The sequence below is a fragment of the Taudactylus pleione genome, unplaced genomic scaffold (assembly GCF_031769625.1).
Source record: "Taudactylus pleione unplaced genomic scaffold, aTauple2 ptg000378l, whole genome shotgun sequence".
NCBI classification, from domain to species: Eukaryota; Metazoa; Chordata; class Amphibia; order Anura; family Myobatrachidae; genus Taudactylus; species Taudactylus pleione.
The window spans coordinates 1,337,203-1,362,923 of NW_028284779.1; the positions used below are offsets into that span (position 1 = coordinate 1,337,203).

The 25,721-nt window shown below is 48.2% G+C and overlaps 1 protein-coding gene across 2 annotated transcripts; it reads right to left on the minus strand.

Annotated features, from left to right (window-relative positions):
• Window positions 1-331: 331 nt before the first annotated feature.
• Window positions 332-23,397, minus strand: RSPH9 (radial spoke head component 9). 2 transcript variants are annotated; one of them, XM_088445306.1, is made up of 5 exons: window positions 23,044-23,397; window positions 7,013-7,175; window positions 6,798-6,927; window positions 3,697-3,843; window positions 332-666 (listed from the first exon to the last, which is right to left on the minus strand). In XM_088445306.1, exons 1-5 carry the CDS (start codon window positions 23,277-23,279, stop codon window positions 506-508), a joined length of 837 nt encoding a protein of 278 aa, XP_088301432.1. In that variant the 5' UTR covers window positions 23,280-23,397; the 3' UTR covers window positions 332-505. The 2 variants fall into 2 exon arrangements, with proteins under 2 accessions (XP_088301432.1, XP_088301433.1); XM_088445307.1 differs by having other exon boundaries at window positions 23,050-23,394.
• Window positions 23,398-25,721: the final 2,324 nt, after the last annotated feature.

A 25,721-nucleotide genomic window follows, 5' to 3' on the forward strand; every position in this document is an offset into this window, starting at 1 on the left:
CGCACACACATTCATCCAGAAGAATCCAGCAACTAGAAACTATGGAGCCTAGTACGAGGCTGGTACAGAGAGCAGCATCCTAATCAGTGAGCCATGCCCGCTTCAGTGTCCTGCTCTAGGACCAGTGAAATAATTATTCTTATTGCTAGGACAAAAAAAGAATCGGCTCCTGCAATGGAAGTGACTCAATCCATGTGGCCTGAATAGAGAACTGTTCTAGGCAGACGGATCTCACTTCCGGACTTACCTTGGTCATGGTAGATCAAATCAAATGAGGGGGGAACCCGGCACAAAGGTTACACGATTAACTATTCCAAACGGGAATGGAGCATGGATGTTATTTATTGACAATTTAAATACAGAGATGTAGAAAATGAAGTAAGGCCAGTGCCGATCGGTGGCGCCGGATACGAGGAACTCTGGATGTCATTCCTGCCAGCCACATACCAGTAGGAGGAGAGACTGATGCCGCCATCCAGCTGCGTTGTGACAAGTCGTCAGGTCCTCAGATCATGAAAGGTAAGTCAATATTACGCTCCCCATTTCCAATATAAACATACCCGTGCTGTGGGGTCATAGGTACGTGATACGTCGTCATTCCTAACCAGAGGAGACTACGGAGGATGACAACGCTGTTCCCCTGCTCAAACTGCAAGCTCCAGGAACCTGCAAGAGAGAGATGTAGACAGTGGGCTTAGGCCTTTGAATCAGATATTGTCACTTCATCGCCGCTTTAAATCCTGCAGCAAAATCGATAAAAAATAAGCACTTTGAAAACAGCCACTATTATGTTCCCACCAATGTAAGAGATCCATCTCACATAGATGGGGGATGAGGATGGGTAAGATACCAACCGACAGGTGTCGGTATCCTAACTCTGTCGGAATGCAGTCATTGGGATTTTGACCGCCGGGATCCCGAGTGTCGGCGCACACACATGTATGTATGTGTATATATATATATATATATATATATATAAGTGTCGCATATCACATTAATCAGCACAGTCTCCTGGTGCGACTTACATGAATTTTGTCAAATAAGAGACACCCGGCCCTGGTAGTTTCATGGTACCTGGCGTGCTGAGAGAGGGTGGTTGGTGCAAACTGCAGCAGAGACACGTGAGGACACGTCTGTACAATATAGTATTAATACTGACTCAGGCAAGTGACAATGATTACTAATATTCTAGCAATATCAAACACTAAAAGATGGGACGGCTGTGTATTTTATAGAACAGGCTGCAAACCCCTGGGGGGAATAAATATTACCCATAATCCCTAGCGGTAGTGAGATCTGTCTGCCTAGATCAGTATTACTTCAATTTAACAAACGTAGTCATGCTTCTTTCATAAAAGAAGATAAATCGCTCTAGTAAAGAGGTGGAAAGTGGCGTTACAACTGAGTAGAAGTAGGGATCATTGCCAATGTGGTGTTAGACTTTAGCGGGGAGCGGTGATCCCTACCACCCATGAACTGTACCTTTATCTGCCGTTTGTGTACCAAAGCTACTTAAATAATGTTACGGGCACCATGTCCTCTGCCTCTGCTCAATTATAGCCCCATCTGCCACCCATATATAGTGATTAATTATCTTATTTTAAGAGACAATGATCCCTACCTTTGCTCATGTACCAACCCCATTGCCATACAGCCACTGTTCCTTTTTTTGTTTAATTGAACAATGATCCCTACCTCTTCTCCGTTCTAGCCCCACTCACTTCTCATGTGCTCAGAGAGATGTGTCACATGGCAGGATATATACACCGGAGGAAGCACGCGAAGACTCAAATCCCCATTGTAGAATCCCATGGAAGAAGGATTGGCAGGTGCTATGGGGGAGATGTACTAAGCCGTGGAGAGAGAGAAAGTACCAACCAATCAGCTCCTAACTGTCATGTTACAGGCTGTGTTTGATAAATGACAGGAACTGATTGGTTGTTACTTTCTCTCCAGGGTTTGGTACATCTACCCCTAATATACACAAGACCATAGCAACAATTCATATATTTGCTTTCATAGTTCAATTTTCATTAGACCAATAAAAGCCAATTCCTAATTGGATGCTTAAATGTAATGTACACTATGTAGATAAAAGTGATTGGACACTGACTTCAAATACATTGAGGTTTTATTGATGTCAGTACTTTGTAGGCCCTACCACGTGCAGTGATTACTGCAGACACCCTTCTTGTCAAACTGTCTACAAGTTCCTATATAACAGCAGGCAGTATATGTTTCCCCCATTCCACCTTGCGTACAGTGACCAACTGTGACACTGAGGAAGATTGAGTCGGCCTAGAACGCATCCGTCACTCCAATTTGTCCCAGAGGTTCTCAGTGGGATTGAGATCTGGACTCTGAGCTGGCCAGTCCATCCGGGTTTACCGAATTTTCTGTATACCAGTCCAACGTCACCCTGGAAACACGTCAGGTGGTATTGTCGTCCTGATAAAACACATTTGTTGTTTCCGTAGAACTGCCACAATGTAGGGAGAACAAAGTTATCAAGATCATCTCTATACTTCTCAGAGTTAATGTGAACGTGCATTACGACTAGTGGAGCCATGCCAAACCTGTAAAACTTTGGATGTCCAATGAAGACTGATGTGTGTAACTTATTCACTTAATGAGTAGACAGTACACCTGCTGGTCACCGCCAGTCTATTGCTCTCTGTTATCAGCTGCCAGCGGGAGGCGTGATTAGTGTATGCTGGCTCTTTGGATGGTCCACCTCAAACCATCCATCATGCAGAAGTGCAGTGTCCAACATAAGACAGAAAGGATGCGATGAATCAAGAAGTCAGTTACTGGCCTAATCCCTCACATGCCTGCAGTGTGTATTCTGCCTTTAATAAACTACCGGCTGTTACGCGCCTTCTGTTCTTACACATCAATCGCGCCACGTTCGGAGGAGAAAATAAACACCCACTAGAGATTGTGTCGCTGACCCCAAGCTGTCATTCCACCTCACCCAAAGGACAGACTGCATATGTTACCCACTATTCTCATACAATAATCACAAAGGACAAGTCTCACTTTCCCCCTGGGGGATAATGCCTACGGCCTGTCAGTCTCATCGTACTCAGGAATGTGGGAGCTTTGATCCGTAGCCACAGTTTAGCTCAGACACAATTAGCGGCTCGTAAAGCAGACTCCTGGCAGGACGCTCAGCACGTTCCCGTATCTCCTCACCATACATAGAAAAGAATGTGAGAAACATGAAACGGCTGACAGTAAAATCAGATATTACAGGAATGTCCAACAAGGCCTGGAGATATGGCCAGTATATTACATAACCATCTTGGCCTGCTGTTCGAAACGTCTCCGTCTACAATAGATTTCTCTCCTTTACTGGTCTTCTACAATTTAGCGATCATGAAATAAAATGACGATGATGAGAAAACATCGCATTATCTTTTCAAAAATGTATTTTGGTTAAAATTAAAAAAAAAAAAGTTTCATTTACGCATCGTTTAAGGACAATTTGAAACATAGCAATTTTTTTTCCGATCGAAAGATGGACGGACAAAAACTGTGGCTGAGGCCTCATCAGACGCTAATGATAATATGGAAAAATCTTTAATTATGTGGTTCCACCACCTTGAATTCCATTCATTACATTAACAGATGATACATGACCAGACCTGCCCTCTGTGAGGAGACCTGTGACTGGGCGAATCAGCTGTCACTCACCTTTAGGGATATCATGCTCAAGGGAGTCCAGGAAGTCTATGGAAGGGTCCTGGTCGGCCTTTTCCAGCAGCGATTTCTTTTTGGGGTTCAGGGTCGGGAAGAAGTGGAAGAATGAGCTCAGTTTTTTTGCCTCGCTCACTGTAAGGCCTAGACGGGAGACAGTTATAGGGTGATATATCCAGCATCTGCTCACAGTTTGTGTTCCCCCTAAATCTGTCTTGTATTGTACAGGTCTCAATGTAGCTGTGAGACACCCGTCCGTTCCTCATTTGGCGACCTATCCATTTATCAGTGTGGTCAGTCTGGCAGCCAATCAGAATAAATGAACTGCACTCTGACGTGTTCCAGACTGTCCCTGAACACCTGCAGAGTTTACGGGTAAATCTACTGAGATTCGTCTTTGCCATCTAATAGAAACCACTGGACATCGCCAGCAGATTGCTGCCCAAAAATACAGGATTTGATAACCATCGTATTTGAGAGTATTGCAAAGCGCCAGTGATAGCCCCATATTTTTTTTCTGTCTAAAACCCCATCAGATTTACAATAGACTATGGCCCTCATTCAGAGTCGTACGCTCTGAGCAGAGCGCACGCTCTGAATGAGGGCCGCCCTCCATAAAAATGGAGCGTCCTCCTGGACGCTCGTATAGCTGTGGGTCACCACCCACAGCCTATACGAGCGTGCATTTTGATGGCCGCGATGGTCTTGACCATCGCGACCATCGAAACTGCGAGCCGGAGCCTGCGGTTGAGGTTTTCAACCGCAAGCTCCGGAGTGATTTTGGCTCTATCAGAGCCAAAATCACTCCCACTTACATCACTAGTGATGTCAGTGGGCCGGCTTCTGATGGGAGGCGTTCCCGTGGGAACGCCCCCGTCAGGGAGGCACGCCCACCAAAGGGGGCGTGCTGTCAATCAACATCGACAGCACGCCCCCTTTGATCAGACACAACGAGCGAAGGACTTTCCTTCGCTCGTCGCGTCTGGCGCATGCGCACGACGGAGCTCCCTCCGTCGTGCGCATGCTCAGTGCAGAACATCGACCCACTTGCGAGCGGACAGCCGCTCGTGAGTGGGTCTGAATCAGGGCCTATGTCAAATAAAAGTATGAATCTGCTGTCAGCAAAAAAACAGACGGACTGACTGCTTGCATGGCTGTGACAAAAGTGGCAGGGTCACTAGCGGTCACTCCATTAAAATGAATGGGAAAGCGTAGATTGGCTGAGAACGTGGGAAAGGCATTCTCAGCCAATCAATGCTTCCTCATGATTATGGATTTGGGGGGGTCATTTCTTCTCATTTAAACATAAAGCCTGCACAGATCAAACTGATCTGTGCAGTGCTTCGAGCAAACGCGTCACTCAGGCAGGTCTATTTTCTTTTTCTTTTTTATCTACTATTTAGCTGCTATGTTTCTGCGGCTTCTATAGGGTTTACAAACCTGACTTAGTAAATACGGGGTTTCTATTGCTGTCTATTTAAAATAATCAAGGTTTTCTCAGTTGGTCAATTGCTGTCTAAAGTCATTTTTTTTTAGATTTCCTGTTGGATTTGCCTTTAGTAAATCTCTGATTTGCAACCCCCCTACTCCTTCCCAAATTAATGCTTAGTAAATATACCCCTTAGTGTCACAGCTAAGACCATGGGCTAGATAAATATCTCAAGCTGTGCCACTGCTGTTCTGCTGATAGACCCGTTAGGAAAAAGGGGCTGGTAGACTAAACGGTAAGTGAAGAGGGGCCAACAGAGGGGCTTCGCTGCTCGCTATACTGGCTAAGGGAGTGGGATCGATATGCGTCCGGCAGTTCAAATCCCGACGCTGGAAGATTGACAGTGAAGATCCCAACAGGACGTTGGGCTCCCGGCATAGGTAAAATGAAAGGCGTCGGGATTTCGATGCCTGTCATTAGACCCCTGCCGAGATTAGACAGTCGGGAAGCCGGCAGTCGGCATTTCGTCCGTCGGCTTCCTGACTGCATAGTAGCAGTTCACCTGAGTGCATGGACTGAAGGATATGAGCATAGGCCCTCATTCAGAGCCGTACGCTCTGAGCAGAGCGCACGCTCTGAATGAGGGCCGGGCTCCATGAAAATGGAGCGTCCTCCTGGACGCTCGTATAGCTGTGGGTCACCACCCACAGGCTATACGAGCGTGCATTTTGATGGCCGCGATGGTCGTGACCATCGAAATTGCGAGCCGGAGCCTGCGGTTGAGGTTTTCAACCGCAAGCCCCGGAGTGATTTTGGCTCTATCAGAGCCAAAATCACTCCCACTGACATCACTAGTGATGTCAGTGGGCCGGCTTTTGACGGGAGGCGTTCCCGTGGGAACGCCCCCGTCAGGGAGGCACGCCCCCGGAACGCCTACCAAAGGGGGCGTGCTGTCAATCAACATTGACAGCACGCCCCCTTTGATCGGACACAACGAGCGAAGGACTTTCCTTCGCTCGTCGCGTCTGGCGCATGCGCACGACAGCTCCCTCCGTCGTGCGCATGCTCAGTCCATAACATCGACCCACTTGCGAGCGGACAGCCGCTCGCGAGTGGGTCTGAATCAGGCCCATAGTCTGCAGGTAGAGATTCATGTTACTTTATGGTCACCCAGGCTTGGTCACCCATTGCTGCATGGGAGGACAGGTGAGGGAAAGGAGTCACTGAGGACTGGAATGTGTTACTACAAAGGTAACGACAGGAGAGATGTGTTACAACAGAGGGGAGGGGATAATGTTATTGCAGAGGTGATGGGAGGGGAGTGCATTACTACAGAGGTGACAGTGGCCAAATATGTTACAGGTAAGGAGCATGGGGAGCCCCCTATGTGATGGAACTACACGTACAAAACTTCTGTAGAGGTGAGCGGTAACTAATGCCTTATACTTTTGCAGCATGTATGGGACAGATGACGTTTCAGTATATGGTGACAGCCAGCTAATTCCTATCTTCACTACTGAATACTCTCATAAGAATACACTGCACAACTCATAGCAAGAAAATAAGGGAAATGTTCTATGGAGCTCAGACAATCAGGAGAGGTAAAAGCTCTGTGGTCCAACCACACCAGGATCCAGGGGAAGATAAGCTGCTAGAGACCCTTATTTACCCCGGAAGCAGTGGTTTACGTTGACATGTCCAAGTGGGTTCTTGACGAATGCTCCCCGTGGTACCACAGCTGCCTCCTTGTCAATCATAGCAATGGTAGCGATCAGACGCGCTTCCTCTTTAATGTGATTCTGAAACAGTCAGAGAGGAGGAATGGGATCTTATGGAGACAGAGTGTATTAATGGCAGGTGAGGTTCTAGAAGGTACAAACTTACTGTCACTTCTTCCTCGTAGGCATCCCCCTCTCCCACCTTCTTTCGGGCAGTATGCTCATATTCGTGAGATGGGTCCCCTATGAAACGCCCTGTGACCGCTTGTGTTTCTTCAAAGACGGCTGCTGTTGCTGGGGGCAGAAGGCACCAGTCCATACAGTTTAGGCTGCAGAAGAGGAGAAACAATGACAGTGATTCAATAGTGTCAGAGGTGAGGACAACACCTCTCTGATCTCAGTCATGGTCTCTAGATCAGCAAGTGGGCTTATGGGAAAGGAATAGTTCATTCCATACTAGAGCATGTGCCCACCACAAAATGATCGTCCTCCATGCCCAACTAGCCAGTGGTCAATGGAGGCCTTGTGGAGGTAACTAACCGCCTCACTCTAGGCCTTTATCAGGGCCAGTCAGAAATGTGCCATTTCCGGCAATGGGCATGAGCAAATTATCTCACACCGCACATTTTATAGTCTCAAACATGACTGGACACTGCATATCCGAAACCAGGGCTGGAATGGGCGTGGGAAGTGAGTATATGTACAGTAAGAATAGTGTGGGGGTGCAAATTGCAATTTGCGTTTTTGCAAATTGTGACTGAAATGGCCTCCAAATAGCCTGAAATTCAGTTTTCTGGAGGGGTCTGAGCATAAATGTAGGCTCTGGCCCTGTTATAAGTGTAAAGTTGACCATGCTTGGGACGCAGTCAGGAAGCCGACGGTCGAAATACCGGCTTCCCGACTGTCTAATCCCGGCAGGGGTTTAATGACAGGCGTCGGCCTACCCCGATGCACAGAATACGGATCGAAGGTAAGCCGGGCACGGACGGCTGCGCGCGGGAGGAGTGTTAGCGGCTCCGGGGGTAGGGGACAACGTCCTAGGGCTAAGGTTAGGCTAGGGGAAGGAGGGGTTAGGGTTAGGCACCCCCTTGGGAGACTTAGGTTTAGGCTGCAGGAAAGGGGGGGGTTAGGTTTAGGCACTTAGCAGAGGGTTAGGGTTAGGCACCCCCCCGGGAGACTTAGGTTTATGCTGCGGGAAAGGGGGGGTTAAGTTTAGGCACTTAGCGGGAGGGTGTGGGTTGGCACCCCTAAGGGAGGGTTAGGGGAGTGGGGTTAGGTTAGTAAATAGTTAACATGCTTACCTGTCGGGATACAGGTAATACTCCAATACAGGGAGGGGTCTCACCATGTATCTCTGTGTCTAGACCACATATATCCTGCGCCTCTTGTATACCCTCCTCCATACATTACACAGTCACTATGTAGTTATATTACATTACATGTATCAGTGTATGGAGACCTGTAACCTGCTCCCCCTGTATATCCAGGGGCGCCGAGAGGGGGGGGGGGGGGAGCGGGTACAGATTACCCGGGCTTCCTGAGGGCCCCGGCGGGGGCCCGGGTCCGGCGCCGCCCCCCCCCCCCCTCCCTCACAGCAGTCCAGCACACAGCGTGGCTGAGCTGCAGTGGAGACTGCTGTGGCTTCTGAGTAGCAGCCACAGCAGTCTCCTATGCCTGTGCGGGGCAGCGATCACACTGATCGCGCCCCCCCCTGGCTTTGCGCCGTGCTGAGGGGGCTCAGAGCGCCCCCCTCCCCGGCGCGCAGCGCTGCTTCGTGGCGCTGCAAATCTTTTTTTTCTACTTCAGGGTCCATAGGGGGTCCACAGGGTTGACCTTGGGGGTATAGCTGGATCTGGATCCACGGGAACCACGCAGTTAAAGCTTTGCAGCTCCCAGGATGCACTTGGGTCCGTCCTCCTCTATACCCCGCCCCCGAGCCACAGGCACCTCAGTTTTAGTTGGTGCCCGGCCGGAGTCGGGTCACCCTGCACAGTGGGGCTGCATAAGCAGCCCCTAAGCTTTATTTTTATTTATTTTTTTTAAAAAGAAGATTTTATTAATTTTTACTATCTTCAGAGCGGCGGCAATGGACTGTCCTTCTGGACGTCCACGCTGCCGCTCCAACAGCCCCGCTGGCGCTGCGACGCCGGTACTGATCCGGGGATCGCAGCGGTACCCCGGAGTCAGTGCTAGCGTGGCTCCGGGAGCTCCCACTGATTGCTGCCGGACACAAGGGGCCAGGTAAGCCGCGTGCAGCGCTTCGCGCGGGGGAAATGCAGTCTTTTAGCCGCCGTTCTCTGGGGACAGACCGGTGGCGCTAGTAGCGGCGGCGGGCTCCCCCCCTCTGTGGCATACCCTGCATGTCTGCTGGCCTCCAGTGTGTAAGTACCGGCGGGGAACCGGCTTCCCCGGGGGTTTAATACTAGCAGGGGAGGCAGCCTTCCCTGCTTTAGCGCTCCTTCCCTCAGCCCAGCGCTCCTCCCCTCAAGCGTGCTGGCGTCGCTGGGCTGTGCTCTCTCAGCCACTCCTCCTCAGAGCTCTCCAGCGGCCATCTTCCCAGGCAGCAACGCAGAGCTCCCAGGCAGGCTTCCAGTGGACCGGTCCCCCTGCGTACCTCTCCCCTGATCAGGACAGTGTTCACAGCGCTATAGCCCTCCCAGACACTGAATCTGGGAGGTTGATTGTAGCGGAAGGTGCAGTGAGTAATACTTCTCTGCGTGGTATGTGACTATTGCTAGTGCTGCTGTCTGTGCTTTTCTACTTACTGTCAGCTTTTTACCTATCCCTTTCCTTCTCCTACGGCCCGCAGGTGCGTGGGGGAGGGGTGTTCTTTCTGTGTAACCTCACTTATATAAATCTACGTATTTGTGAGGTCCGTCACATACTGCGGTGTGCTACTCAGTACCATTTTGTGGGCTGTTTGTGTTGCATGCTTGGGAGTGCGTAGGTGTTATACGCCTTACCTCGTTTCGGTGATACACTTTTATTGCGAAAAGTTTTGTGTCATGTCTGATGAGGAGAATGAGCGCTCTGTGGCTCCTGTGTTGTTTTCCTGCCAACGCTGTTCGGCAGGAGTTGACGGGGCGGATTTGTCTCAGGACGGTCTGTGCGGGCGGTGCCAGCTGGTAACTGGACCCTCTAAACCCCCGGTGGCGCAGGATCCTCCGTGGGCGATGTTTACGCAAGTGCTGGCATCGATCGCGGACTGGCTTGCGGTCTCGACTGCGGCCCCTTCTAGGGTGTTGCCCCAGCCTACCATCCCCCGTTCCCCGGGTGTGACGCGTCTGGTGCAGTCTCCTCCCGGGTCTCAGACTGTGGGTCCTTATGCGGGTTTGCCTGTATTTGTGCGGAGCCGCAGCAGTCGATGGTACCTTTTCAGGGGTATCCTCAGGCGGTACCCCCTCCCTGGGTGGATGTCCTCTCCAGTTCTGTTCAGAGCCTGGCGGCTTCGTCATCAGCCTTTCAATCTATGTTGCACAGTGATTTGCCCCCTCGGGCGTCCAAGCGACCCGTTCCGGCTTCACTGGCGGCTCAGTTCACGGACACAGACGTGTCTTCGGATGACGGGGAGATCCATGAGGACTCTGACTCGGATGCCGGGGCCCAGGAGGTGGAGGCGAAGTCTTCCATTAATGTGCCGGCATTGGTTAGGGCGGTGCGGGCCATCCTTCACATTGAGGAGGATGTGCCGGCCCCCAGGTCAAAGTACCCAAATTTTAAGAAGGCCAAAGTAGCTTCGACGGTTTTTCCCCTGTCCGACCAGTTAACGGATCATATGGCAGGGGTCTGGCAGTTGCCCAGCAAAAGGTTCCAACCGCAGAAGCGGTTGGCTTCAAACTATCCGTTTCCTGAGGCTCATTGCAGGAAGTGGGAAACTCCGCCTGCGGTGGATTCCCACGTTGCCCGCTTAATTAAAAGCGCTACGCTGCCTTTGCCGTCTATCTCCTCCCTGAAAGATCCCACGGACAGGAAAGTGGAGACTTGTTTAAAGTCTATCTACTCTCTCTCGGGGGCGGTGGCCCGTCCGTCCATGGCCAAGACTTGGGTGGCTAAGGCCATCGAGAGCTGGGCCAACGCTTTGGAGGATACCTTTCCGGAAGATGCTCCGGAGATCCAGAGAGCGTTGATAGGACAAATGAGGGATGCGGCTTCCTACATTGGGGAAGCATCGTTAGATGCAAGCCTGCTGACCTCTCGGGTGTCGGCTGCAGCTGTGTCGGCGCGTCGGTCCTTGTGGCTGAGGTCTTGGAGAGCTGAGCTGACTCCAAAAAGGGCCTGGAGGCCTTACCTTTTAATGGGGAGTTGCTTTTTGGCTTGGACAAAATTGTGGATACTCTGGCTAAGTCTAAATCAGTCTTCCTCCCTTCGGCTTCTGCACCTACCAAGGTACAGAGCTCTGTCTTTCGGTCCTTTCGGGTTCAGGGCAAGGCCAAAGGTCAGTCCTTCCCGAGGCAGTCGGCGACCAAGGCCGCTTCTAAGCCCAAGAAGCAGGCCTGGAGTGCCAGGCGCCCTTCTTCCAAGCAGGAAGATAAACCTTCTGCCTGATGGGACGGGCCTCCCTCTGGGGGAGCCCAGAGTGGGAGGCTGACTTCTTCTATTTGCCCAGTGCTGGCACAATACCACCACGGATGCCTGGGTTCGAGAAGTGGTCCCCCAGGGGTACGCCCTGTCTTTTTGGCACAGACCGCCCCACCAGTTTTTCTGCACGAGTCCTTCTCAGGATACGACCAAGACTTTACAGATTCAGGAAGCTATAGAGTCCTTGCTGAAAGCAGGGGTCATTGTTCCTGTTCCTCAATTACAACGAGGGACGGGGTACTATTCTTCTCTGTTTCTGGTGCAGAAACCCAATGGTTCTCATCGCCCTATCCTCAACTTGAAGTCTCTGAACAAATTTCTCAGAGTTCCCAAGTTCAGGATGGAAATGTTACGTTCCATCATTCTGGCGATGGAACCGGGGGATTACATGGTGTCCCTGGATATCCAGGACGCCTACCTCCATGTTCCGATAGCACCTTCGCACCAGCGGTATCTGAGGTTCGCTATCCGTCAACATCATTTTCAGTTCCGGGTGCTACCCTTTGGCCTCTCCACGGCACCGAGGGTGTTCACGAAGATTATGGGGGTAATGGCCGCACATCTTCGGAACCAGAATGTACGGCTGCTGCCGTATCTGGACGACCTCCTGTTGCTGGTGAGCTCCCCGGAGGTACTGCTTCAACATCTCCACCTGACGATCACTTGCCTGCAAGCGCACGGGTGGCTGATAAATTGGAAAAAGTCCTCCCTGATTCCATCACAGCGGATGGTTCATTTGGGAGCCCTGCTGGATTCTTGTCAGCAAAGGATCTTCCTGACTCCAGAGAAGGTCTCCTCCCTGCAGCTGCGGATACGCAGTTGCCTGAGCAGTTGCCGCCTGTCGGTCCATTCGGCTATGAGAGTTCTGGGGTCCATGGTGTCGACATTCGACATGGTGGAATTTGCCCAGTTCCATTCCCGGCCCCTGCAGGGGCTGATTCTGTCGGAATGGAACGGGTTACCTCACCGGATCCGCTCTTAGATGCTGGTGTTGTCCCTCGGAGGTTCGGCAGTCTTTGGCTTGGTGGCTTCAGACAGCGTATCTGGTCGAGGGGCGCCCCTTTTGGATCCCGGACTGGATCCTACTCACGACGGATGCCAGTCTCCGGGGTTGGGGGGCAGTCATCGGCTCATTATAGCTTCAGGGTCATTGGTCCGCAGAAGAAGCACTTCTCCCCATCAACATCCTGGAACTGCGGGCAGTATACAGGGCCCTGCAGTCGTCCGGCCCCGCTCTTCACGGAAGGGCGGTTCAGGTGCAGGCCGACAACGCCACCACGGTGGCGTACATCAACCACCCAGGAGGACCTCGCAGTCTCGCAGCGATGTCGGAGGTGTCTCGCATTCTTGCTTGGGCGGAGTGTCACATTCCAGCGATCTCGGCAGTCTTCATTCCCGGAGTCCTCAATTGGGAGGCGGACTTCCTCAGCCGTCACGACGTGCATCCAGGGGAATGGTCGCTTCACCCAGAGGTGTTTCACCTACTCGTGGACAGGTGGTTGCTGCCGGAGCTGGACTTGATGGCCTCCCGTCACAATCACAAGTTGCCCGTTTACGGGTCAAGGACAAGAGACGCAGGCGCCCGTCTGGTAGACGCGCTGTCGGTGAAATGGACATTTCACCTGGCGTATCTGTTTCCTCCGATATCCCTGCTTCCTCGGGTTCTGCGGAAATTCAAGCAGGACGGCGGCACGCTCGTGCTGGTAGCTCCGGCGTGGCCCAGACGTCCTTGGTACTCCGATCTGCGGGGCCTCTCCATCGACGCTCCGTACCTTCTCCCTCAGCGTCGGGACTTGTTGTCTCAAGGGCCCTGCCTTTACCCGGATCTGGGTCGGCTGTCTTTGACGGCGTGGCTCTTGAGACAGCCGTCTTGAGGTCTAGGGGTTTCTCCAGTTCGGTTATTGGTACCATGCTTAGGGCACGCAAGCCTGCTTCTGCACGGATTTACCACAGGGTGTGGCGCACTTATTTTCAGTGGTGTGAATCCAGAAACTATGATCCGCAGGTGTTCCGGGTTTCCAGAATCTTGGAGTTTCTTCAATCGGATTTGGACCTCGGCTTACGCCTGGCCTCTCTGAAGGTTCATGTGTCTGCTTTGTCCATGTGGTTTCAGCGATGGATTGCTACACTACCGGATGTTCACACCTTTTTCCAGGGTGTTCTCAGGTTCCAGCCTCCCTTTGTGCCTCCGGTGGCTCCTTGGGACTTGGCGGTGGTGCTATGGGTCTTACAGGGTCCTCCTTTTGAGCCGCTTGAGTAGGTGGAACTCAAGTGGCTGACGTTTAAGACCGTTTTTCTCCTGGCAATTGCTTCTGCCAGGAGGATGTCAGAATTGGGGGCACTTTCCTGTCGCCCTCCTTTTCTGATTTTTCACCAGGAAAGAGCGGTGCTCCGCACTCGTCCGGAGTTTTTGCCCAAAGTGGTCTCCAAGTTCCACATTAATCAGGAACTTGTTGTGCCAGCTTTTCAGTCACCTGATCTTTCAGCTGGTGAGGCTTCCTTAGATGTAGTCCGGACACTTAGAATCTATGTGGGCCGGACTGCTTCGGTTAGGAAGTCGGAGGGGTTGGCCTGCCAACAAGCAAACGTTAGCCCGTTGGCTTCGTTCAGTTATTTGTGAGGCTTATGCACAGGAGGGTTTACCTGTGCCAGCCTCTGTTAAGGCTCATTCCACCCGTTCTGTGGGTCCCTCTTGGGCTTCTAGACGTGGCGCCTCCGCTGTTCAGCTGTGTAAGGCGGCCACTTGGTCTTCAATTCAAAAGTTTTTGAGGTTCTATGCATTTGACACCTTCGCCTCTCAGGATGCATCCTTCGGGCGCCGGGTGCTCCTTTCAGCACAGGAGCGTCCCCGCCCTTAGTTGAACTGCTTTGGTACATCCCCAAGGTCAACCCTGTGGACCCCCTATGGACCCTAAAGTAGAAAACAAGAGATATGGTAAGAACTTACCTTTGTTATCTCTGTTTCTACTAGGGATGTGCAGGCTCAGATAGGTTCGAGTTTGCACGTTGAGTTTGGATTTTTCCCTCCAAAAAAACGGAACTCAGAAAGAGGGAAAACGTCATCTTGCATGGACGAACATCATCATTCCTGGACTTTTGGACGCCTCCCGAGATTAGGCCACGCACCCTATTACCGGGGCCCGCCTTGGCTCTTGGCGGCCCTGTGTATATCCCCCTCCATACATTATACAGTCACTATGTAGTTATATTACATTACATGTATCAGTGTATGGAGACCTGTAACCTGCTCCCCCTGTATACCCCCTCCATACATTATACAGTCACTATGTAGTTATATTACATTACATGTATCAGTGTATGGAGCCCTGTACAGTGGCAAACGCAGGATTGCTAGAGGGGGGTTTCCAAATGCTTGAATTAGGGTGAGTGTTGCCAGTCCATGAAGAGGGTATAATTATCACTTATCCAGCTTTAATATGCGTCATACAAAGTGTATTGTGTGTCATAATTCCAGCATATACAGGACCAGCGATCACAGTAAGCCAGTAAATGCGGCAGAAGGTCCATCCTGCCTGAGCTGAATGTTTTTATTTTAGATGTAGGCACCATTCCAGACTATTGGAGCAAGTCCGGGAGTCTGGGGGAGCAGCAGGAGAACCTAGCACTGCCCTGGACATATATGTACATATTGGGCTCTATAGCAGTGCATCCCTAACAGTGCATGCTTTCCAAATCCCCTAATTCTTGCACAGGGGTACTTATTACTGGCTGATACATGTTAAATGATCCACAGTTGGTGCTATTTATTTCATTTATGATACTGAGAAGAACATGCAGCGCTAGTAAAATTCCATTATATTACTATTTCTATTGTGGTCATGGTGTGGTCTTGGGGGGGGGGGGTAATCCAAGCAGACAGAAACCCCCCCTGCGTTTGCCTATGCTGTAACCTGCTCCCCCAGTATACCCCCTCCATACATTATACAGTCACTGTGTAGTTATATTACATTACATGTATCAGTGTAGGGAGCCCTGTAACCTGCTCCCCCTGTATAACCCCTCCATACATTATACAGTCACTATGTAGTTATATTACACTACATGCATCAGTGTAGGGAGCCCTGTAACCTGCTCCCCCTGTATACCCCCCTCCATACATTATACAGTCACTATGTAGTTATATTACATTACATGCATCAGTGTATGGAGACCAGTAACCTGCTCCCCCTGTATAATCCCTCCATACAGTATACAGTCACTATGTAGTTATATTACATTACATGTATCAGTGTAGGGAGCCCTGTAACCTGCTCCCCCTGTATATCCCCCTCCATACATTATACAGTAACTATGCAGTTATATTACATTGCATGTATCAGTGTATGGTGACCTGTAACCTGTTCCCCCTGTATACCTTCTCCATACATTATACAGTCACTATGCAGTTATATTACATTACATGTATCAGTGTAGGGAGCCCTGTAACCTGCTCCCCCTGTATACATTATACAGTCACTATGTAGTTATATTACATTACATGTATCAGTGTAGGGAGCCCTGTAACCTGTTCCCCCTGTATACCCCCCTCCATACATTATACAGTCACTATGTAGTTATATTACATTACATGTATCAGTGTAGGGAGCCCTGTAACCTGCTCCCCCTGTATACATTATACAGTCACTATGTAGTTATATTACATTACATGTATCAGTGTAGGGAGCCCTGTAACCTGTTCCCCCTGTATACCCCCCTCCATACATTATACAGTCACTATGTAGTTATATTACATTACATGTATCAGTGTAGGGAGCCCTGTAACCTGCTCCCCCTGTATAACCCCTCCATACATTATACAGTCACTATGTAGTTATATTACATTACATGTATCAGTGTAGGGAGCCCTGTAACCTGCTCCCCCTGTATAACCCCTCCATACATTATACAGTCACTATGTAGTTATATTACATTACATGTATCAGTGTAGGGAGCCCTGTAACCTGCTCCCCCTGTATAACCCCTCCATACATTATACAGTCACTATGTAGTTATATTACATTACATGTATCAGTGTATGGAGACCAGTAACCTGCTCCCCCTGTATAATCCCTCCATACAGTATACAGTCACTATGTAGTTATATTACATTACATGTATCAGTGTAGGGAGCCCTGTAACCTGTTCCCCCTGTATACCTTCTCCATACATTATACAGTCACTATGCAGTTATATTACATTACATGTATCAGTGTAGGGAGCCCTGTAACCTGCTCCCCCTGTATACATTATACAGTCACTATGCAGTTATATTACATTACATGTATCAGTGTAGGGAGCCCTGTAACCTGCTCCCCCTGTATACATTATACAGTCACTATGTAGTTATATTACATTACATGTATCAGTGTAGGGAGCCCTGTAACCTCTTCCCCCTGTATACCCCCCTCCATACATTATACAGTCACTATGTAGTTATATTACATTACATGTATCAGTGTAGGGAGCCCTGTAACCTGCTCCCCCTGTATAACCCCTCCATACATTATACAGTCACTATGTAGTTATATTACATTACATGTATCAGTGTATGGAGACCAGTAACCTGCTCCCCCTGTATAATCCCTCCATACAGTATACAGTCACTATGTAGTTATATTACATTACATGTATCAGTGTAGGGAGCCCTGTAACCTGCTCCCCCTGTATACCCCCCTCCATACATTATACAGTCACTATGTAGTTATATTACATTACATGCATCAGTGTATGGAGACCAGTAACCTGCTCCCCCTGTATAATCCCTCCATACAATATACAGTCACTATGTAGTTATATTACATTACATGTATCAGTGTAGGGAGCCCTGTAACCTGCTCCCCCTGTATATCCCCCTCCATACATTATACAGTAACTATGCAGTTATATTACATTGCATGTATCAGTGTATGGTGACCTGTAACCTGTTCCCCCTGTATACCTTCTCCATACATTATACAGTCACTATGCAGTTATATTACATTACATGTATCAGTGTAGGGAGCCCTGTAACCTGCTCCCCCTGTATACATTATACAGTCACTATGCAGTTATATTACATTACATGTATCAGTGTAGGGAGCCCTGTAACCTGCTCCCCCTGTATACATTATACAGTCACTATGTAGTTATATTACATTACATGTATCAGTGTAGGGAGCCCTGTAACCTGTTCCCCCTGTATACCCCCCTCCATACATTATACAGTCACTATGTAGTTATATTACATTACATGTATCAGTGTAGGGAGCCCTGTAACCTGCTCCCCCTGTATAACCCCTCCATACATTATACAGTCACTATGTAGTTATATTACATTACATGTATCAGTGTAGGGAGCCCTGTAACCTGCTCCCCCTGTATAACCCCTCCATACATTATACAGTCACTATGTAGTTATATTACATTACATGTATCAGTGTATGGAGACCAGTAACCTGCTCCCCCTGTATAATCCCTCCATACAGTATACAGTCACTATGTAGTTATATTACATTACATGTATCAGTGTAGGGAGCCCTGTAACCTGCTCCCCCTGTATACCCCCCTCCATACATTATACAGTCACTATGTAGTTATATTACATTACATGCATCAGTGTATGGAGACCAGTAACCTGCTCCCCCTGTATAATCCCTCCATACAGTATACAGTCACTATGTAGTTATATTACATTACATGTATCAGTGTAGGGAGCCCTGTAACCTGCTCCCCCTGTATATCCCCTCCATACATTATACAGTAACTATGCAGTTATATTACATTGCATGTATCAGTGTAGGGAGCCCTGTAACCTGCTCCCCCTGTATAACCCCTCCATACATTATACAGTCACTATGTAGTTATATTACATTACATGTATCAGTGTATGGAGACCAGTAACCTGCTCCCCCTGTATAATCCCTCCATACAGTATACAGTCACTATGTAGTTATATTACATTACATGCATCAGTGTAGGGAGCCCTGTAACCTGCTCCCCCTGTATACCCCCCTCCATACATTATACAGTCACTATGTAGTTATATTACATTACATGTATCAGTGTATGGAGACCAGTAACCTGCTCCCCCTGTATAATCCCTCCATACAGTATACAGTCACTATGTAGTTATATTACATTACATGTATCAGTGTAGGGAGCCCTGTAACCTGCTCCCCCTGTATATCCCCTCCATACATTATACAGTCACTATGTAGTTATATTACATTACATGCATCAGTGTATGGAGACCAGTAACCTGCTCCCCCTGTATAATCCCTCCATACAGTATACAGTCACTATGTAGTTATATTACATTACATGTATCAGTGTAGGGAGCCCTGTAACCTGCTCCCCCTGTATATCCCCTCCATACATTATACAGTAACTATGCAGTTATATTACATTGCATGTATCAGTGTAGGGAGCCCTGTAACCTGCTCCCCCTGTATAACCCCTCCATACATTATACAGTCACTATGTAGTTATATTACATTACATGTATCAGTGTATGGAGACCAGTAACCTGCTCCCCCTGTATAATCCCTCCATACAGTATACAGTCACTATGTAGTTATATTACATTACATGTATCAGTGTAGGGAGCCCTGTAACCTGTTCCCCCTGTATACCTTCTCCATACATTATACAGTCACTATGCAGTTATATTACATTACATGTATCAGTGTAGGGAGCCCTGTAACCTGCTCCCCCTGTATACATTATACAGTCACTATGCAGTTATATTACATTACATGTATCAGTGTAGGGAGCCCTGTAACCTGCTCCCCCTGTATACATTATACAGTCACTATGTAGTTATATTACATTACATGTATCAGTGTAGGGAGCCCTGTAACCTGTTCCCCCTGTATACCCCCCTCCATACATTATACAGTCACTATGTAGTTATATTACATTACATGTATCAGTGTAGGGAGCCCTGTAACCTGCTCCCCCTGTATAACCCCTCCATACATTATACAGTCACTATGTAGTTATATTACATTACATGTATCAGTGTATGGAGACCAGTAACCTGCTCCCCCTGTATAATCCCTCCATACAGTATACAGTCACTATGTAGTTATATTACATTACATGTATCAGTGTAGGGAGCCCTGTAACCTGATCCCCCTGTATACCCCCCTCCATACATTATACAGTCACTATGTAGTTATATTACATTACATGCATCAGTGTATGGAGACCAGTAACCTGCTCCCCCTGTATAATCCCTCCATACAATATACAGTCACTATATAGTTATATTACATTACATGTATCAGTGTAGGGAGCCCTGTAACCTGCTCCCCCTGTATATCCCCCTCCATACATTATACAGTAACTATGCAGTTATATTACATTGCATGTATCAGTGTATGGTGACCTGTAACCTGTTCCCCCTGTATACCTTCTCCATACATTATACAGTCACTATGCAGTTATATTACATTACATGTATCAGTGTAGGGAGCCCTGTAACCTGCTCCCCCTGTATACATTATACAGTCACTATGCAGTTATATTACATTACATGTATCAGTGTAGGGAGCCCTGTAACCTGCTCCCCCTGTATACATTATACAGTCACTATGTAGTTATATTACATTACATGTATCAGTGTAGGGAGCCCTGTAACCTGTTCCCCCTGTATACCCCCCTCCATACATTATACAGTCACTATGTAGTTATATTACATTACATGTATCAGTGTAGGGAGCCCTGTAACCTGCTCCCCCTGTATAACCCCTCCATACATTATACAGTCACTATGTAGTTATATTACATTACATGCATCAGTGTATGGAGACCAGTAACCTGCTCCCCCTGTATAATCCCTCCATACAGTATACAGTCACTATGTAGTTATATTACATTACATGTATCAGTGTAGGGAGCCCTGTAACCTGCTCCCCCTGTATATCCCCTCCATACATTATACAGTAACTATGCAGTTATATTACATTGCATGTATCAGTGTAGGGAGCCCTGTAACCTGCTCCCCCTGTATAACCCCTCCATACATTATACAGTCACTATGTAGTTATATTACATTACATGTATCAGTGTATGGAGACCAGTAACCTGCTCCCCCTGTATAATCCCTCCATACAGTATACAGTCACTATGTAGTTATATTACATTACATGCATCAGTGTAGGGAGCCCTGTAACCTGCTCCCCCTGTATACCCCCCTCCATACATTATACAGTCACTATGTAGTTATATTACATTACATGTATCAGTGTAGGGAGCCCTGTAACCTGCTCCCCCTGTATACCCCCCTCCATACATTATACAGTCACTATGTAGTTATATTACATTACATGTATCAGTGTATGGAGACCAGTAACCTGCTCCCCCTGTATAATCCCTCCATACAGTATACAGTCACTATGTAGTTATATTACATTACATGTATCAGTGTAGGGAGCCCTGTAACCTGCTCCCCCTGTATATCCCCTCCATACATTATACAGTAACTATGCAGTTATATTACATTGCATGTATCAGTGTAGGGAGCCCTGTAACCTGCTCCCCCTGTATAACCCCTCCATACATTATACAGTCACTATGTAGTTATATTACATTACATGTATCAGTGTATGGAGACCAGTAACCTGCTCCCCCTGTATAATCCCTCCATACAGTATACAGTCACTATGTAGTTATATTACATTACATGTATCAGTGTAGGGAGCCCTGTAACCTGCTCCCCCTGTATAACCCCTCCATACATTATACAGTCACTATGTAGTTATATTACATTACATGTATTAGTGTATGGAGACCAGTAACCTGCTCCCCCTGTATAATCCCTCCATACAGTATACAGTCACTATGTAGTTATATTACATTACATGTATCAGTGTAGGGAGCCCTGTAACCTGCTCCCCCTGTATAACCCCTCCATACATTATACAGTCACTATGTAGTTATATTACATTACATGTATCAGTGTATGGAGACCAGTAACCTGCTCCCCCTGTATAATCCCTCCATACAGTATACAGTCACTATGTAGTTATATTACATTACATGCATCAGTGTAGGGAGCCCTGTAACCTGCTCCCCCTGTATACCCCCCTCCATACATTATACAGTCACTATGTAGTTATATTACATTACATGTATCAGTGTATGGAGACCAGTAACCTGCTCCCCCTGTATAACCCCTCCATACAGTATACAGTCACTATGTAGTTATATTACATTACATGTATCAGTGTAGGGAGCCCTGTAACCTGCTCCCCCTGTATATCCCCTCCATACATTATACAGTAACTATGTAGTTATATTACATTACATGTATCAGTGTAGGGAGCCCTGTAACCTGCTCCCCCTGTATAACCCCTCCATACATTATACAGTCACTATGTAGTTATATTACATTACATGTATCAGTGTAGGGAGCCCTGTAACCTGCTCCCCCTGTATAACCCCTCCATACATTATACAGTCACTATGTAGTTATATTACATTACATGTATCAGTGTATGGAGACCAGTAACCTGCTCCCCCTGTATAATCCCTCCATACAGTATACAGTCACTATGTAGTTATATTACATTACATGTATCAGTGTAGGGAGCCCTGTAACCTGCTCCCCCTGTATATCCCCTCCATACATTATACAGTAACTATGCAGTTATATTACATTGCATGTATCAGTGTAGGGAGCCCTGTAACCTGCTCCCCCTGTATAACCCCTCCATACATTATACAGTCACTATGTAGTTATATTACATTACATGTATCAGTGTATGGAGACCAGTAACCTGCTCCCCCTGTATAATCCCTCCATACAGTATACAGTCACTATGTAGTTATATTACATTACATGTATCAGTGTAGGGAGCCCTGTAACCTGCTCCCCCTGTATAACCCCTCCATACATTATACAGTCACTATGTAGTTATATTACATTACATGTATTAGTGTATGGAGACCAGTAACCTGCTCCCCCTGTATAATCCCTCCATACAGTATACAGTCACTATGTAGTTATATTACATTACATGTATCAGTGTAGGGAGCCCTGTAACCTGCTCCCCCTGTATAACCCCTCCATACATTATACAGTCACTATGTAGTTATATTACATTACATGTATCAGTGTATGGAGACCAGTAACCTGCTCCCCCTGTATAATCCCTCCATACAGTATACAGTCACTATGTAGTTATATTACATTACATGCATCAGTGTAGGGAGCCCTGTAACCTGCTCCCCCTGTATACCCCCCTCCATACATTATACAGTCACTATGTAGTTATATTACATTACATGTATCAGTGTATGGAGACCAGTAACCTGCTCCCCCTGTATAACCCCTCCATACAGTATACAGTCACTATGTAGTTATATTACATTACATGTATCAGTGTAGGGAGCCCTGTAACCTGCTCCCCCTGTATATCCCCTCCATACATTATACAGTAACTATGTAGTTATATTACATTACATGTATCAGTGTAGGGAGCCCTGTAACCTGCTCCCCCTGTATAACCCCTCCATACATTATACAGTCACTATGTAGTTATATTACATTACATGTATCAGTGTATGGAGACCAGTAACCTGCTCCCCCTGTATAACCCCTCCATACATTATACAGTCACTATGTAGTTATATTACCCCCACCTGTAGAAGCTCCTCCGGCCCAGCAGCTGCTCGCCTCCCTCCGTGCCCTGCGCTATGAAGTAGTCCCCCTGCACCCCCAGGATCTTGCCCCAGAAGTAGACCCGGGAGAGCCGCATGTCCCTCTGCAGGAGCAGTAATGAGGTCCGCAGGGCGGCGCTCTGCTCGGGGCTCAGTACATGGCCGGACCCAGACACTAGATCCAGGGACTGCTGCAGACTGTCAGCGTCCATGGCGGCGGCTCCGTTACCCTCACACTCCTCCGCTGCCCGGTAACGCGTCCGGTAACCAGGAAGCTGCCGTCTCCGTGGCAACGCGTCCAGTAACCAGGAAGCTATCGTCTCCAGGGCAACATGCCCTGATTGCCCGCCCCATTGTATGATGTTACTGCGACATACCGCCTGCTATTGGCCGTGGGGTCGGTGCTGATTGGGCACCTGCGGGGCTCAGCTCTGTGTCCTCCCAGCATCACATGTTATCTGTGCTCCCTACTGTCCCTCTCATTCCCATATCCTCCTCTGTGCTCCCTACTGTTCCTCACATCCTTCTCTGTGCTCCCTACTGTCCCTCTTATCTCCACATCCTCCTCTGTGCTCCCTACTGTTCCTCTCATCCCCATCATCCCACTCGGTGCTCCCTACTGTTCCTCTCATCTCCACATCCTCCTCTGTGCTCCCTACTGTTCCTCACATGCTCCAATGTGCTCCATACTGCCCCTCTCATCCCCATCATCCCACTCTGTGCTCCCTACTGTCCCTCTTATCCCCATCATCCCACTCTGTGCTCCCTACTGTCCCTCTTATCTCCACATTCTCCTCTGTGCTCCCTACTGCCCCTCTCATCCCCATCATCCTACTCTGTGCTCCCTACTGTTCCTCTTATCCACACATCCTCCTCTGTGGTCCCTACTGTTCCTCACATCCTCCACAGTGCTCCCTACTGCCCCTCTCATCCCCATCATCCCACTCTGTGCTCCCTACCGCCCCTCTCATCCCCACATCCTCCTCTGTGCTCCCTACTGCGCCTCATCCCCACATCCTCTGTGCTCCCTACTGTCCCTCTTATCCTCACATACCCCTAGTGCCCTACTCTCCCCCGGTGCCTAACCCTAACCCTCATTCTGGTGCCTGGTGGGCAATAAACGGCCTTCCAGCTGTTGTTGAACTACACATCCCAGCATGTGAAGGGTCAGACAAAGGGGTCTCCATAGTAGTAATGGTACCACAAATTGAATGTCATATCAATAATAATTAGAGACTGGTTTGAACTAAGGGCCTGATTCAGAGCCGTTCGCTATTTGTGGTCGTTCGTTCAAAAACAAGGGGTGGCTATTCAAATGATCCGTTCGCAAATTGCAGTCTGTTCCCACCTCTAAGTCTGAACGAGCGAGCAAAACATACGCTCGTTTATTTGATAAAAACGCCCCCTGGCCGCACGCACCATACGTCATGTCCGCTATTTATTAGATTAATCGAGTACATCGTACAGCGTATGAACTGCTCGCTATTCTGTGGTTGGTGTTTTCAACCGCTATTTTGCGAGCAGTTCTGAGTTAAAAAAAAACAAGTGACGTGGTCAATGACGCTGCTGTATTAATTATACACTCCCTTAAAACGCCCGTTTTGACCTTTAAGCACGCCTGCGTTCGGATCTCCACTCCCCGTTTTCAAGCACCTTCCCCTGTTACCACCCACATATGCCTTATTCTGTCACTCAAAATAGCAGGCCCTCGCTATATTGCGTACCAACGATTTTCGGCCGCACTGACTGGTTCGCGCATGCGTACTAAAAACCGTACGCATGCGCAGATGTGCGAACATCGCTCGGAACGAGCGTACTGCCGCTAGCGAGTGGCTCTGAATGAGGGTCTAAGTGCTTATTGATATTTTATGACAGATTTGTATATAATATATTTTGCCTGAATAACATCAAACACCATTTTTTCACTTGTACGTGTAAATTTGCAAAGATTCGAGTTTGATCGAGTTTGTTTTATTTTTAAACTCGCTTTGCATCGCTGAAACTTGGGTGAGTTTCCCGTTTTTAAACTCTCAAATTTAGTAAGAAGTGAGTTTAGCTGAGAGTGAGTTGGCTGATGGTTAAGCAGATCGAGATTTCTCCCCTGAGTAGCAAGTTTTGTAGGAGATTACTCACCCATGATTGCAGTGTCTTCTCTCTGCCTAACTCTCCTGAACAAGCAGCCTGCACATATCAGTGAGATGTACTGTATGATGGCTGCTTGTGTGGTCTACCTGTAAAAAAAGGGTTAAAATCTTTAAAAAAAAAAATGTAGGGGCCCCCCAAAAGCATAACCAGCCCCGGGCTGCATTACGGGGAAAAAAATGTGTAGGGTTCCCCCGTAATTTAGAAACCAGGGCCAGTCCTGGTTTTAAATATAGGGGGGGGAAATGCTTTGGGGCCCCCCTATATATAAAACCAGCACCAACCCAAACTGACTGGGGGTAATGCCACAGCCAGGAGACCCTATCACCGGGTCTCCATGGCCAAATTATTCACACCTCAAGCTGCCTAGCCCAAGCCGGGAATCTCATGGGAGGTTGGGACCCCACAAGAAGGGGTCCCCCCCCTCTCCTGACACACCAGGCTTAGGCTGAAGCCCGGGGGCTCTTCCCCGCACCCCTGGAGCAGTGGGTACGGGTGGAATATGATTGTAA

Bases quoted from the DNA above. Each gene is read 5' to 3' on its own strand.
- RSPH9 (XM_088445306.1), bottom strand. From the start codon at position 23,279: ATGGACGCTGACAGTCTGCAGCAGTCCCTGGATCTAGTGTCTGGGTCC. The intron at 3,844-6,797 runs GTAAATAAGGGT...TCTCCCGTCTAG, and splicing joins CGTAAACCACTGCTTCCGGG to GCCTTACAGTGAGCGAGGCA. The intron at 667-3,696 runs GTGAGTGACAGC...TCTCTCTTGCAG, and splicing joins TGAGCATGATATCCCTAAAG to GTTCCTGGAGCTTGCAGTTT.